Source organism: Oryzias latipes, chromosome 24, assembly GCF_053564925.1.
Source record: "Oryzias latipes strain Hd-rR chromosome 24, Olatipes_Hd-rR_3.1".
NCBI lineage: Eukaryota > Metazoa > Chordata > Actinopteri > Beloniformes > Adrianichthyidae > Oryzias > Oryzias latipes.
Window position 1 is genome coordinate 7,162,551 of NC_136260.1, and position 16,190 is coordinate 7,178,740.

The 16,190-nt window shown below is 40.0% G+C and overlaps 1 protein-coding gene and 2 long non-coding RNA genes across 10 annotated transcripts in view; 1 reads left to right on the plus strand and 2 right to left on the minus strand.

Moving 5' to 3' along the window:
- dnmt3ab (DNA (cytosine-5-)-methyltransferase 3 alpha b) overlaps positions 1 to 15,618 on the minus strand; it is a 76,654-nt gene extending 61,036 nt beyond the window's left edge. For 4 of the 8 annotated variants that reach the window (XM_078942580.1, XM_078942579.1, XM_078942577.1 and 1 more), the window contains exons 1-2: positions 15,455 to 15,614; positions 10,464 to 10,675 (exon numbers count right to left, since the gene is read on the minus strand). In XM_078942580.1, the coding sequence (XP_078798706.1) occupies positions 10,464 to 10,544 (81 nt within the window). In that variant the 5' untranslated portion in view covers positions 10,545 to 10,675; positions 15,455 to 15,614. Of the gene's footprint in view, positions 1 to 10,463; positions 10,676 to 15,454 lie in introns of all 8 variants that reach the window. The other 4 variants (XM_020714528.3, XM_023952720.2, XM_078942581.1 and 1 more) reach the window with 3 other exon arrangements.
- On the minus strand, positions 1,770 to 2,076 carry LOC144990062 (uncharacterized). The gene is made up of 2 exons (XR_013653995.1): positions 2,020 to 2,076; positions 1,770 to 1,905 (listed from the first exon to the last, which is right to left on the minus strand). It is a non-coding gene; the product is annotated as an uncharacterized LOC144990062 (long non-coding RNA).
- On the plus strand, positions 2,095 to 2,451 carry LOC144990063 (uncharacterized). Its single transcript, XR_013653996.1, has 2 exons — positions 2,095 to 2,210; positions 2,325 to 2,451. It is a non-coding gene; the product is annotated as an uncharacterized LOC144990063 (long non-coding RNA).
- Positions 15,619 to 16,190: the final 572 nt, after the last annotated feature.

Below are 16,190 nucleotides of genomic sequence, written 5' to 3' on the forward strand. Positions count from 1 at the left end.
CACCAGCGTTTTTCGCCACGTTTTTTGTGTTCACACCCAGGTGATTTTCGCTGACGATGAGCCGAGCGAACATGCAATTTCATTCCCTGACATTAGATGGCGCTTAATGTAAAACAGAAATACTCCTGTACACAAGGTGGCGCTGCGCAACTTTACGCTTCTTAAAGTCGCTTTTCACTCAGAAGAAGAGAGCAAGTATTCACGCGCTTGTCAGAATCAAACAAAGAAAACATGAATATTTCAAGCACCAGTAGCTCCAACTGGTGCTTGGTTCGGGGATGTTTTAGAATGTCCGTCATTATTGCTTCGCGGCTGTGTAGACGCTACTTGGCGTCTATCTTCTTCGCTGGTATGTGTGCTCAGAAAGGCAGTTTTGTGTTTGAGCGCCCCCAAGTTGTGTTTTACTGTAACTTCAGAAGCTCCAGACACGTGAGCAAAAGCGCCGTTCTCATTGGTCGAGTAGATTTCGACGCGACGCGTCGAAAAAAAAAACGAACCCGAGGCGTTTTTTTTTTGACGCTTTAACGCGTGGCGTTTTTTCGCGTCGGTGTGCACACTCTCGTTGGTGCCCTTTGTTTAGTCACGAGGCGTTAAACGTCGGCGAAAATCGCCGGCGAAATTCGTCCCGGTGTGAACAGGCCTTTAAGAACAAATTATTTATGCAATATGAGTTATTTTCACAAGCTCTTTTCCCACCCAGAAGTAAGATGACATGATCTCTAAGGGAACTGGCTTTCTCTTTTTGGGGTTACCGCCCATTTCATGATGTCAGCCAAGAACCAGCCTCGGCAGTGTGTCTGCCCCTATGCCCACATAAACAAACTAACAAAGATGGATATGCATGCCATATATCTGTTTTTGGTACCCCCACTGTTTATTCCACCACAGATAGAATGGTGATGGCTAATAGGAGTTCATTCGGAGGTGAAATTCAGTCACAAAATGGAGACAACAGCTGATGAACATTTCAGGATTTATTGAAATGTTAGTATTTTGTTCTGATTAGTACGGAGCCCGTGTCCTGACATTAAGATATAAAAATATATCTTGTTCCCACAGATTAATATCTTGTTCCCACAGGTTATTATGTCGTTCGCACGAAATACTATTCCGTTCCCACAAGATACTATTCTGTTCCCACAAGATACTATTGCGTTCCCTCAAAATACTATTCCGTTCCCTCGAAATGATTAACTCGTGCGAACGCAATAATTATGTCGTTCGAACGCAATAATTAACCTGTTCGAACGCAATAATTATTCACGTCATAAGTCATTCACGCGGATATGCTCTCTGTACGCCGGCAAAACTAAGCCGGTAACTTCCGTGTCTCTGTGACCCATATTCGTTCAAAAAAGGAACATGAAAAACAAAAATGATCACTTTATTACCGTCTCAATGAATATAAGAAAAATATCAAAAGATTTATGATAACTAGGCTGCTTTGTCTTACGATAGCTCCTGCTAGGCTACTACTAGCTCCGCCGCAGAGCTCTCTGATCATGTATGCCGGCATATGGGCAACTGGCTGGTCTGTTGTCAGACAGCTGATATTGTAGTTTAGGGTCGAATAGCAATAATAATATTCAGGACTTGTCTTTTATTAACTTTAGCAGTCAGTATCTTTACATTTGAAGCCTATTAGGCTACATGCTAACTGACTAGCCGATCATTTCCTGTTATTAATTTACGTCATAGATTTACAGCAGATACCTTCACATTTCTCTCTGTGTGTGTCTCATTACATTGCATTGAAGACACGGAGGATGTTTAGAGAACAGATTTATTTATTTCAAAAAGCACAAAAGCATCCATCGTATTCAGTCACGTTCATTCACATGATGATCTGGTACGCCCTCAGTCATCTTGCTGCAAAAGCCGCTTCCTGCCGCTACTTCCGTGTCTCTGTGAGCATTCAATAGGGGTAAAAATAAAAGCAAGAATGGTCGATCTGTTATTTTCTCGATGAAAATCTGAAAAATATCATATTAAGCTGGATGCTTCGCCTAAAGCACTTACCTTTAGCTTGTAGCATAACAACAATAGCAGTACGTCCCGTTTCCCAGGGTGCTTTGCTGCCAATCACTGGCCAATCACCGTGTCCCTGTGACCAAGGTCTAACAACAAGACCAATGATTGGCCAGTGATTGGCAGCAAAGCACCCTGGGAAACGGGACGTACTGCTATTGTTGTTATGCTACAAGCTAAAGGTAAGTGCTTTAGGCGAAGCATCCAGCTTAATATGATATTTTTCAGATTTTCATCGAGAAAATAACAGATCGACCATTCTTGCTTTTATTTTTACCCCTATTGAATGCTCACAGAGACACGGAAGTAGCGGCAGGGAGCGGCTTTTGCAGCAAGATGACTGAAGGCGTACCAGATGATGTGAACGTGAATACGATGGATGCTTCTGTGCTTTTTAAAATAAATAAATCTGTTCTCTAAACATCCTCCGTGTCTTCAATGCAATGTAATGAGACACACACAGAGAGAAATGTGAAGGTATCTGCTGTAAATCTATGACGTAAATTAATAACAGGAAATGATCGGCTAGTCAGTTAGCATGTAGCCTAATAGGCTTCGAATGTAAAGATACTGACTGCTAAAGTTAATAAAAGACAAGTCCTGAATATTATTATTCCTATTCGACCCTAAACTACAATATCAGCTGTCTGACAACAGACCAGCCAGTTGCCCAAATGCCGGCATACATCAAAGAGTTCTGCGGCGGAGCTAGTAGTAGCCTAGCAGGAGCTATCATATGACAAAGCAGCCTAGTTATCATAAATCTTTTGATATTTTTCTTATATTCATTGAGACGGTAATAAAGTGATCATTTTTGTTTTTCATGTTGCTTTTTGAACGAATATGGGTCACAGAGACACGGAAGTTACCGCTGAAAGCGGCTTAGTTTTGCCGGCGTACAGAGAGCATATCCGCGTGAATGACTTATGACGTGAATAATTATTGCGTTCGAACGGATTAATTATTGCGTTCGAACGACATAATTATTGCGTTCGCACGAGTTAATCATTTCGAGGGAACGGAATAGTATTTTGAGGGAACGCAATAGTATCTTGTGGGAACGGAATAGTATCTTGTGGGAACGGAATAGTATTTCGTGCGAACGACATAATAACCTGTGGGAACAAGATATTAATCTGTGGGAACAAGATATATTTTTATATCTTAATGTCAGGACACGGGCTCCGTAGATTAGCATTGGCTGTAACCGTTTCTTTTCTCTTTGAAGCATCAACCTCCATATAAAAAAATCATCTTCACTTTAATGTGAATCATTTTGCTTTCTGTCTTTGCTCAAAAATCAATGTTCAAACCAGTTCTTCTAATTTGTTTCTTTCCACCTCCACCTTTTTTAAATAGCATCTTCTCAATATCATCCATCTGTTGCACCATTCTCTGAAACATTTAGGACCCACCCTAAAATATGGAGCAGATTCCTCACCAGAATGTTCTTTGGCGTTTGCCACCGCACCAAGTTTATGGTGGGTCTTAAAGGAGCCCGGCCACTATTAGCGACTGCTAGCTCAGTGGAAAAGGTGGGTGAGTGTATAGTCTGGAGGTGGTGATGGGAGAACAGACTCTCCCTGGAAGGGGCTGTTCTCACTGGTCTATGTTAGAATGTAAGAACCCCTCATTTTTGTGGACTGGGTGGGCTGGTTCTCAAAGCGCAGGTTTTTGAAGGAATACTCAGAAAGGTGTGAATGGATCAAAATATAACTGGGGTTAAAAGCTCGAAAAGTTGATTTTGCATATAGGCCCTTTAAAACCTGTAATTCTGGTCCTGCTTTAAAGTCATTATGGTCTTGAAAAAAGGATAGCTGGACCGCCGTTTTGCTTATGATAGAACATTTGGCACAAAAATAAAAGCATGTTTGTTTGTTTTTTTGAGCAATAACAGCTTGTTTTGTAATATCAAAATTCCAATTATCAGAGCAATACACATAATCAAGAGTGTTTATAGCTAATTTCAAGATTTAATTTTATCTTAAAAGACCACAACATCACAACTTGTTTTAAGAAATCTTACTAAGACAAGGGAAGAACATCTTTTATTCTTAGTTTTCTAATGCCATCCCTTACCTTCATTACTATGTATGTTTGATGAATGTGTGGGTTCATCTCTCCTTTACTGCTGCTTTTGTGGTGAAACTGTCAACCGAGTCGTGTCACATGTTCTTCAGTACAACAATGACAGGGGACCTTTTTGTGCTGCTGGTCGTGTGCTGCCTGCTTTCAGGCTTGTGCCACCATTATCGTCTCTTTCCCTGCACTGCTGGACCTGAATTACAGTGACAATGGAGTGGTTGCTAAGGCGCAGAAGCTGCTTGGCAACTGTCTCCTGCAGGGTGGCAGTGCTGACTAAACATCTCCGTGTCATTCGCCTGGCGATCAGCTCAGAAACCAGATAAAACCAGTGACAGCTATGTGTCTGCTTGCATATTGTGCTGTAAAATGTCGGCCTCACCTTGCCCATCTAAAAGCGTACACTTGTACAGTGTGATCAATGTTTTATAAAGTCAGAAATAAACCTCAAGAACAAGAAAACCACCCTTGTGATTTCCCTCAAACATATGTCAACACATAAATACCTACAGTGAACATTATGTCCATATATCTTTGGTCTATTTCTGTCTCCTGGCAGGCTATTTTGGGCTGCAGCAGTTGCTAAGCAACCAGACTGCAAACCAGGCAGGGAGAGGAGGATCCCATCAGTAGCAGACGGCTTGTCCTCTTTCTTTTCTCCCCATTCCCAGTCCTGCTCACAGTATGCCTTCTTTCCTGTGCGCTGGTTTCGTACCTTCTTTATTCGCTTGCATCCTCTCTGTGCTGAATGTGCTGCTCTCTGTAACCCTTGTGCTATCCTAGGCACTTTAACATTGGGAGTTGGGTCATCTAGACCCACTAGACAGTGCTCTGAACCTTTTTTCTTCAATGATTTGTGATCTTCACTGGTGTCCATGGATTACATGAAATCTTTCCACCTTTATCCACCTTTGTCATGGTGGGGAGAACACGTCAATGCAAGGGTGGGGTCATCTAAGATAACACAAGGGTTAAAGGCGTCAAACAAATCCCTCAGATCAAAACGACCAGATTTAACCACCACATGGAAAAATGAGATGATATTTTTAAACAGTACCAGACCAAATGCTATAGTGTACTTTTTGGGTGCTAAAACAACAAAGGGGTAAAAAAACAAAACAAAAAAACATGTGCACTATCATTGGGCACGCTGTGCAGTGTGCTTTACCTTGATAGCTCAGAACAGTATGGTCATGAAGAAGAAGTTTTAATGAATATTTCTTTAAATTCTGATAAGTAAAGTCAAATCTGAACGTTTTCAAGAAGTTTTACTAGTAAACGGATTTTACTAAATTGGTTATTTCTTTTAACTTATTGGTTCAAATAGCAGACTTAACAGTCAATGGTTCCTTTGACTGGAAATCTGAACAGATTTTCCTTTTCTGTAAGAAATCTCTGGATAAAGTGTCCACTGAAAGCTATAGACCTGGACAAAATAGTTTGTACCCCAGCAGAAATGTCCATGGAAAGGATAACATGTCTCTGTGCTGTTTGGTGACATGGTGTGCGTTGTTCTCGGACCACAAAAAGTGAGATTACAAGGAAAATCCTAGAAACATAACACCTTGTTGTTACTATGACTCTAGCCGTAAAGATTATTTACAGGCTTAAGATCCACAGGATTTTGGATGAGCTCCCTGAATGTGGAGAAACTAAAAAGACATACAGTGACCAAAGAGCCCAGACAAACCTCCCAATGAAACAAAGGTGAACTTCAAGGTCAAAGTCAGAACACATCATTTCCGACTGTTTCAGCCAAAGGGAACATTATCTTATCCGTCTTTTGGATAAAAATGGAACAAGTTGATAAACTCATCGGTTTACAAAAAATGAAGCGTACCAGGAAAACAAATGTCTCTGTTGTGAGACATGGAGGAGGGTGGATTATGGTATGGGGCTGCTTTCCTGAGCCTGTTTGTCATTGGATGATGTGACGCGTCTTCCTCACCAAAGTTCAGACTTCTGAATTGCGCCGTGACGCCCAAAACGTGATGCTGCCAAAACACCGTGCCACGCCCAATACCCAGACTGTGCCGCAGGACCGCAGATCACATCTGCACTTCGACCTAAAAATTGAAAGTGGACGCCACTGAATCACATTCGGTGTGAGCTGCTTCAGGGCCTGATCGCAGCACACCATGTGTCCTGTTCCGTGCTGCTAATGTGATCAACGTTGGGTTGATTTCTCTCAGTTTCCAGCTCTCCTCAAAAATTCCTCTCAACATTTGAACTCCTGCAGCATTTGTACAAAGGCTGGCTGTTCTTACTCCTAGCACCTGCTGTTTACGTCACATCTTGTTTGCATCTCTAAGACATATTTTTGTTGCTAAATGTTTTGTTTTTTTACATTAAATCTCCAAGGACATGGATTTCAAAACTTATCTGCTACATTCTTTTTGAGAAGCTCTGGGATTGTCTTGCTGACCTGAGTGTCCAGCGGAAACTTAACTCCAGTTACTGACCAGACAGATTTTTGTTGTGACATTTAGTTTGTAGTTGTCACAATCTGAATGGTTTTATATTCCCTGATTTATTTATAGCTTCAATAAAACCAATAATTAACATCATGACGTTCTCTGTCCTGTTTCTTGCTCACAGCACAACAGAAACAATATAGCGTCCAGGGAACAGCTGCCTGCAGGCTGGCCACCACAACACAGAATGGAAGCAAAGCAGCTGAAGATGTTGAGGTTTTTTTTGGAGTGATGAGGATGGATAGGATGAAGAACGAGTCCGTCAGAGGAACAGCTAATAATAGATGTTCTGGAGATAAATGCAGGTAAGGAAAGTGAGATGGTTTGGAGATGTTGAGAGGAGGAACAGTGATGAAGTTGGTAAAAGGAAAGAGGTCAAGAGGAAGACCAAAGAGGAGGCTGATGGATGGAGTGAAGAAGAACATGCGGTTGGTGTAAGTGATGGAGAGGTGGATAATTTTACACTTCCTGACATCCAGCCTTCTCACAAAGAGTAAAAGCAAAAAAAAGTCCAGAAGGAGATCAGAGGAAGTTTGGAAACTCTTAAGAATAGAGAGACACTTTAAGGGCAGGAGGACGTTTCAGTGGAATAAAACAAATATCATTTATTTAGCTTGTGGAATTGTTTTAAGCAATGATTTCAAGCAACAAACAAAAAAAATAAACAGCTAAAAACCACAAATGGCCCAGAAGAAAGACGTGGAATACTCTGAAGTGTCCTGCTTTGAGCCTTGAACGTAATCCTCATGTACGATTGTCTGGAGAAGACACCCTTCAAGTCTGGGACAGCTGGAGCAGGTTTGGTTCATAAGGGGTGGACCAAATTTCTTATTGACAGATGCAGAAATGCTTTGGTTGAAGTGAATGTTGAAATATCAATCAAAAAGAACCATCATTTTTGTCCAAATCTGCTCCATTAGTTTGTTGTTTAAAATAAAACTCTTGAACAACAATTCAAAAGCAATACCTGAAAGATTTTTGTATATTTTTTGTTTGTTTTTTTTAAATACTTTTGGCTTTTTAGCATGTTTCATTACTAGTACCAACAATTTTGTGCACATGTACATGTCAACCTTAAAAAATGAGTAAATGGGAGAGAAAAATTGGGACTAAAAATTGTTTCTTGGATACAGATATCTTGGACCTTTAATAGGCTCTTCTGTTATAAATCTCAAAAGCATTTACACAAGCTGATAAAAAACAAAAACAATTCCACAAGCTAAATAAATGATGTTTGTCCTATTCCACTGAAACGTCCTCCTGCCCTTTAAGTGTCTCTCCCAATCTTTCGAGTTTCCAAACTTCCTCTGATCTCCTTCTGGACTTTTTTTGTTTTTACTCTTTGTGAGAAAGCAGGATGTCAGGAAGTTAAAAAACAGCTCTTTTTCAGGGAAACTTTGTTTTGGCCGCACGCCAGCGTGAGAAATGTGCAAGTGAGGCGGTCTCTGTATAGCGCAGCTATAGAATGAACTTCAGACTTCTCACAGATTTACGAGGCCCGCCCTGATCTCTGGAGGCTCTGAAGTAAGGAGTCATTTTTCACCTCTCTGACTCACGCCATCATGTAAGTGTAAGCCTTCTGGCTTATGTGGAAAAATGAATCGGGACTTATGCAGTCACGTGTTTGGACAGTAGCTGCTTTTGGTTATAAACAATCACCTAGATAAGCAAGATTTTTTTTATTTAAAACATATGAGCTCTTGCTAAACGTCTCTGGTAATAACAAGTTATTTATTTTGAAAGCTAGAAATCTTTAAAAAAAAAAAAGCAGAATGCAAGTCTATATTTTTTAAAACATTTAATCCATAAATGTAACATAAACAAAACAAAGGCTGGATCTTAGTGTAAAAATACTAAGTTAATAGTTTTTCAATTTACAAGTTCAAAATTAATTCACTATGGATTTGTTTTATATATTTATTTGCATTTAAAAACAATGTATTACTCCTAAAAAATATATATATGATTATATATTACCTTTAGCAAACAAAAGCAAAAAATGTTAAATAAATATTAGTTCTTTTTCAGAGTTCTATTCCAACCCAGAAGTAAGTCAACTTAACTCTGAGGCTCCGCCTTTCTCTCTGTGTGGGTGCCACCCATTCCATGACCTCAACCTAGAGCCGGCCTCAGCGGCGTGTCTGTGTTTCACCCACAAAAACAAACAACATCCACACATTTGCAAAGATGGATGTGCATATTGTGCATGTAAAAGGGAAGCATTTCGCCAATCACCACTAGCTCCATGGAGAAAGTGGCGTGTCTGTTAGCTTGGGGGCGGGGCTGCCAGTACAATGTGACAACTCACTCATTTTTGTGGATTGGGAGGAGCTGTTGTTTTTAGGGGAATACTCAAAAATGCTTGAACAGATCAAAATACTCCTTTGGAGTTTCTATTCTTGAGGAATGAACATCATAATACACTTATAAGCCCTTTACTAAAAGTTCCACGTGTCGATTATTATCATTAGTTACGCTAAAAGTACTTTCATAACCAAAGAATTTTGAAAAAGAAAAAAGCAATTTAATCAAATGGAATCAACTTTTGAATTGAAATCTAGCATTTAAGCTGTGATACCCTGCACTAGTGAATCTGAAAAAGTAATGAAACAAGTCAACTTAAATTCAAACTCGAAACACACTTATTTTGTTGAAAAGTTGGACCTTTACCATTGGAATCAATGGGGGATGACTTGTTTGACTAACTATTCAACTAGTAGTTACTTTTTGAACTGACCTAGCAATTTCAAACAAGACTTAAACAGAAGAGAAAATGTTGATTTTTAGATCAAACATGTCTCGTAATTTGCTATCCAAATTTTTATTTTATAAGTAAAAAAGCTGCCTGAATCCATCCATCCATTTCCTAAACCATCTTGGTTCTGTTTCAGGGTATGTGGTTGCCCATCCAGCCACTGTTCAGGTGAAGGTGGGGTACCCCCTTGACAGTTTGCTCGTCCATCACTGAGTGACAAAGACATACAACTAGGCACCCATTCACACTAAAGTGACAATTTAGTCGCCAATAAACCTAAGAAGCATGTTCTGAACTGTGGTAGGAAGTTGGAGTCCCTAAATAAAGCCCAGGCATGCATGTGGAGAACATGCAAACTCTGCACAGAAAGGGATTTGAACCAGGGCTTTTTCACTGTGTGGCAAGTGTGCTCAACACTACACAAGTGTGCTCCCTAAAGCGAAATAAAAACAGATTTTTTACGGCTGAGGTTTTTGCTATGCTAGTTTGGATGGTTTGTAAGCGTCTTAATAGTCACCAATTTATGATAAGCCTGTCACCACTTGTCTTCCGTACTCATCTAGTATATGTGCAAAACAACTAACCATTGATTGACTTTTGAACTATAACCGACGGACACATCGCTGATAATTCAGGTTCATGTTAGACTCCTTGGTCCACGTTTCCAGATGACTAAGGTGGGTAGCCAACATTGCAACCATTGATTGTCATTTTTACATCATCAACAGTGGGCGAAAAATGTAAGGGGATTTGACATGAATTCTTGTTAACTTGTTTGTTTGTACACATATTTAATTTACACTTGATTATCCTGAAAGAAATACAAGGACTAAGGGAAACTTAATCTGCACTGTTCAGTACCCAGGTGTCCCTGAGTCACACTGGTTGAAGTTTAGGCTAAAGATGTCCTGGACCCATTTGAGGTCAGTGAATTGGATCAAATCGAATCCTTCAAATGGAACCAGACTGTGATTTGTATCGTCAACAACAACTTATGATATGAATCAAATTGCTGGGAAAAAATTTTTTTGCTCACCCCTCATACTTTTACACAAATTTTTATTATCACAATAGAAATAGTCATTCCACTTGTGTCACTGATAGTTATCTATTAACAAACTCACGGAAACTCTCACCACATCATTGGAGGCGTCGTTTTCCAGCGTCTGCGGTGGCTCACCGGCAGCAGGACTGTTGGACGGCATGGTAAGTGCGGCTGTCTTAAACCACGTTTAGAAGGAAGATGGTGGTGAAATTCAAAACATGGGAGGGGCCCTCAGAAGCCCCAGGTGCAGCTTCATTCAATCTGTCAATCTCTCTTGATCTTCGCCCTCACCTGTGAGAAGAAATTAAACAAACAATGATGAGAGCCGACAGTGACAGCAGTTTCTCCAGGTTTAAAAACATCTTCTCTCTGATGTTTTACTCAGAATGAAAACACACACACCACATTCTCAAGGTTGACCTATACAACCTGTGTGTGTTAGGGTATAGTTTCTTTTCTTCTATGGGTCGACATAAAAGCACAGGTGTCAACACACTGCAAGGGTCATCCCGCTTTAACCTTCTTAAAGCTCTTTTTTTTTACAAAAAGGCACTGAATGCAACAGAAAACTATATTTTGGCTTTTTCAAAACATTTTTCCAACATTAAAATAACAGCAGGTTAGGCTCAACTTGCTAACATGTTTTGTACATTTCATCATTTAAACACAACAGAACTAAAAACATAGTTTCTCTCCTTAGCCCCATTATTTCATCTAAAGGGGGACATCCTTAATAGCTGAAGGACTAAGGTTCCCTGTCCTTCAAACTCAGTTCAAATAGGCAGGGAATTATGATACATTTTCACACCTTCCTTCGCTTTGCCCTGCTTTCACACACACAGCACCCTCAACAGCGAACTAAAGACTGGAAAAATCATGCAATTCCAACAACTGCTCATTTTGGAGCCATACTCCCCAAAAAAAGGCTGTGATCCAAAAGGAAAAGAGCGCACACACTAAAAGATCAGTTCTCTGGTAGTAAATATTCTATAAAGCTTGTAGGTTTTCTCACCACACATGATATTTCTTCATTTTTACAATTTAACTCCTTTGTTGGACACATTTCATCAGATTCAAGCTGTTTTTTTCTTTCTTGTAATCATTCTGCACAGAGATAGTGCTTTTTTTTACTCCCAATGATAAACTTCAGTTCTTGTTTCCTTTGAAAATTCAGCAGACCATTTACACTTGAAACTGAACTTCACTGGAGTTCATTTCCAGGTACTGATGTACCTAGGATTCTGATACCAATTTGGACATGAGTCAATGAGATGGATGGATGGACGGACAGACGGACGGACGGATGACACAAGAAACACTTGAGCTCAGTGACCGTCAAATCCTTGGTCAAGTCATACTAAAGACTCTAAAAATGGGACCCAATGCCTGCCTTGACCAATGCCTTGACCCTCAGCTTTAAGAGGTCGTATTGGGAAGTTAAACTACCAAATGGTTACAGAGCGCAGCTCACTCCTCCCCTAGAGGATGGGTCAAATAAACGAGTGTCGCAAAAGAATACAAGGAGGTGTAGAATGAAGTTCCTTTAATAGCTATAATTTTGTGGTGAGGTATAAAACAATAAGAACGAAATTAAGTCATCATTTTTCCTAAATAGGTCGTTCAGATTCCTATAACATATCAGATTTGTTTGATGTATTTGACAAGCTCTGTCCAGCGAGTCATTTTCTATTGCAATGAAATAAACTGCTGTTGTGCTAGAGCTTGTACAGATGAGTGGAAGAATCAGTTATGTGTGACCTTGTTAAGTACTCGAGCTCATCTTGGCACTAGTTTCACTATCCTCTCATCTAATTTCCTCATTACCATTTTCCCTACATAGAAGCACCAAAATGACTAAATTAAGGCCGGAAATAAAAACCTAGAAAAAATTCTAGATGGTCTGAAGAGTGACTCAAGACCTCCCCTAACCTATTTATTAACTTTTACCAATTCTTAGTCAAGTCATAAAGGAAGCAAACATGCTCAAACCTCCTTCTGATACTTGATTCTTTCATGTTAGAATCATGGAGGGGTCCTAAGACTTCAGAGAAACATGATCTCTACAGAATTTCTACCTCAATTTCTTCCTGATTGGGTTAGAAGCACAAGGTGGTATCTTGTCTATGTCCAAACACTCAACTAGCTCTTCATAAGGGTGAATGAACACGTCATCATCATTTCTAAGGGAAAGCTCAAGTGAAGGAATCTCATATTAGCCACCAGTGTCAAAGTATTAGTCCTTTGGTCACTACTCACAGATAAAGAACATTGGTGGTGGTAAAGAGTCAGATGGACCCGTAAATTGAGAGGCTGCCTACTGACTAAGCTCTCTTAGGGCTTAAATTCCACAACTGTAGGGAACCTTCTTGTTGGGTTTCAGTTCCATTCCTCATCACCCGTGAACCAAACTCCCACTCCAAGCTGCTGTCTAAATCTTCCTTAGATTGACTGAAAACTTTTGTTTAAATCATTGCTGGTAATAATCTGAAACAAAAGGCACCTTCACAAAGTCCTAAACTCGCCAGGAGCAGGTTGATTGTATTTTTTTGCTGGTAGGGTAGGATATAAAACTAAGAAACTGTCATTTAAACCAATCTTCACTTACAAAATGCAATACTGATCTACAAATTGCTTTTACTTTACAGTTTTTTATGTATCTGCAGCAAAAAATTGCCTTGCTATAAGTTTATGATACAACCAAACAATGCAAAATCAACCTTTGTTTAGTTTAAACAAGAAAACCTTTTTATGAACAAGAACCTTAGAAAAGTGTTTTATGTTAAGTCAAACTGCATCAAATCTTTAATGGTTTTTAGTGATATATGCCCCAAATGGTCGGGAAGTTACTAAACTCTGTATCTTTTTTTTTGTACCAGTTAAGTCTTTTCCAAACAGAAAGAACAAACGATTGGATTTTCATTAGAAACTGAGCAAGATTTAACTCCAGTCGAGTCAGATATCTAAACACACCTCTTCATGATGTATTTAAAGACTGACAACAACATCTCAGAATACTTAAGCTGGCTGATTTTTCAAACTATGTCTGAAAGAAACAAGTTGCTGTTCCGTAGATCTTCAAATAAACTGTTTGGCTTTGAAGTAACATGAATGTGGGGCTATTTTAGGCAACTTCCTTCCTGTTTTGTTGCAAGTTTCTTGTCTTAGTAACCATTAGAGAGACAAAATCCTCCAAAATATAGTGATAGCTTCCCAGTACTAGACTTTGACACCAACAGGTCAACAAAAACATTTGTAAAATAACCTGCAACCAGTTTTAAATATGTATCAAGATGATAGATAGATATATAGAGCATGAAAGCAGAGAAATGTTGCTCAGAGGTCTTGAAAGTTTGTTGTCTTGCACACTAATAGGATTAGCTGAAGCTCATCAGCACATACAGTGAGCATGCACAACTGTGCTGCACTCAAAGAGACAAAATACAACTCCTGCATGAGCGTAAAAACAAACCCGATCCCGGCAGTGATTTGGATCGGAGCACAGTGTGACTGTAGCCAATGTGTCTGGCTCTGCTCGCATTGCATTGTACAGTATGTCACTCCTCTTGATGTAGCCTTACATCATCTACTGTAAAGACATCCGGCAAAGAGCCAAGAATGCCAGAAAAAAAGACAGGCATGGAAACTTTGTAGAAATGAGCGTGCACTATCCACCCCAGTACTCCCGGGACTCCCTGTGCGAGTTGCCGACTGGAGGCCAAATAATGACTCCTTGGAGTATTTATGGACTCAGATGCTCCTATAGCACGTTAGATTTAAACTGTTTTGATTTTTGTGCCAGCAGTGGTTTAAATTAGACCGAAGTCAGAGGGCCCAGGGAAAAGCCTGCACTGGTGGGAGGAGAAATATTTGTGCAGGGAAAAAAAACCTTAGAGGTACATCAAGGTAATGAGAGTTGGGCAGTAACAACACAGGGAAGTCTGTCCTTCTCTTCACAATAAAAGCATGACACAATTACAAAGCTGGCCTTAAGCAGAAAACAAAGAGATGTATTTGGAAATACACTAGAAGCCATTTAAAGTAAATATGCAAGAGTGCATATTTACTTCAAATTGATTAAAGTGTATTTAAATTTATATGCAAGACTGAATAGTAAAAAACTTAAAAAGAAAACAAATTACAGCAGAGCCCTACTTTCCTATTCTGCCAAAGAAAAACACAGTTTTTGAAAATATAAAATAACTTCAGTTATTTACTAACATTTTCTATAATCTTAAAAAAACAAACATCAGGAAGTTATCAAATCTTTTTCCAAAAAAATGAAAAGTGTATAATAAAAAAGGCAATCCGCAGAGTTTAGAAATAAACAAATATGAAATATTGCCATAGTCAACTATTAAAAGTTTAAACATTTATCCCATTCATTGCCATACATTGTGTAGAAATGTAAAAACTAAAAGTAGATTATAATGTGTTTCTAACATTTTTCACATAAGAAAATGATTATATATAGTTTCGTATCAGTAAATATATCAAATTTTATATGGAGAAAAACAATTTTTTTTTGTGTGTGTGTGACTTTTATTTTAAAAGCGCTTTACAGAGGGGTCCTGGTGGTTTTAGCTGTCTTGACCGATGCCAGGTTTGTGAGAAATAATATTGGGAGCGACCTCACGCGGCCTTTACCGGACAACCCTTGTAAACAGGTATAATCCTAGTTGCACGGCGCGCGGGAAGCCGGTGAAAGGCACGTGCCTGAGCGCGTAAGCTTCACAGGTGAAAACCCAGGAGGGGGCGCGTTCAGACTCAATGCACCCGTTAACCCCGTGAAGCGCGTGCCCGGCGACACGGTCCCGCGCGCTGATGTTTCTGTCTACATCTGGTGACGAGGACGCGACAGCTTGACGGTTTAGCGGGCAAAAGCGACGTTTGCGGTCACCGTGAGGCTCACATTTCCTCCGTCTCAGAACACTCAAGTTCCCTCGCGCCGCGAACGAACCTCCCCACGCGCGCATCATCATCTGCGAAAACGGAGCCGCGCGAGACTTCAGGAGGTGTCTGCAAATGACTTGACCGAGCGTTTGCTAGCCCTTATTTTATGGTTATATTTACCGTGTCGTTAGTTCTTCAGACACCCGGACCCTCACAGCGGCCGCGCGCACACTCCTCTCCTTCACTACCTCCCCCTCTTTCTCTCTCCTCGCGCTCTGCCGGTTCTTCTCTCCCTTGCTGTTGGCTCGCTCGCGCCCTCTCTCTCTTTCACGAGCCGCAGAGGCTGGGGCTCGTTTCCGCGCGGTCCTAAATTCTTTTGGTGTGGAACGTCTTGAATGCCAAAAATATATATACATACATTTATACCATCCAATACTACTTTATTATATTTTAGGTCTGTAATACAAAGCCTCATTTGTAATTAAGTAACTACAGATGTGTTTATTTAATTTCTAACCTGGTCATATGACACAATACATTTTGTAAAAAGATAACTACAAAAAATGTAACTTTTTCAGTTTTTTATTTTACACATTAGTAAAAAGCCAAACCCACCAGCTATCGGAGGCAGTTTTACAAAGCAGTGTCACGTACAGGGGCCCCAACTGAACCGCACACTGACCTCCTTGCACTTAAATCTGTGACAGTTGTGCATTATTTTTGAAAGTGGAGCATTATTGTTGGGATGTAAAATGGTGCACAACCCTGCAGATGCATCACAGTGCAGCTTGATGTCTTTCTTTGGTAACAATTCATGCCCCAGAACGCCATTTCAGGGGCCTGATAACCTTTTTTTGTTATTTAATGTTATTTATTGGTGATATTATTCCGATGTCACCGTTAGCATAGGACTTTT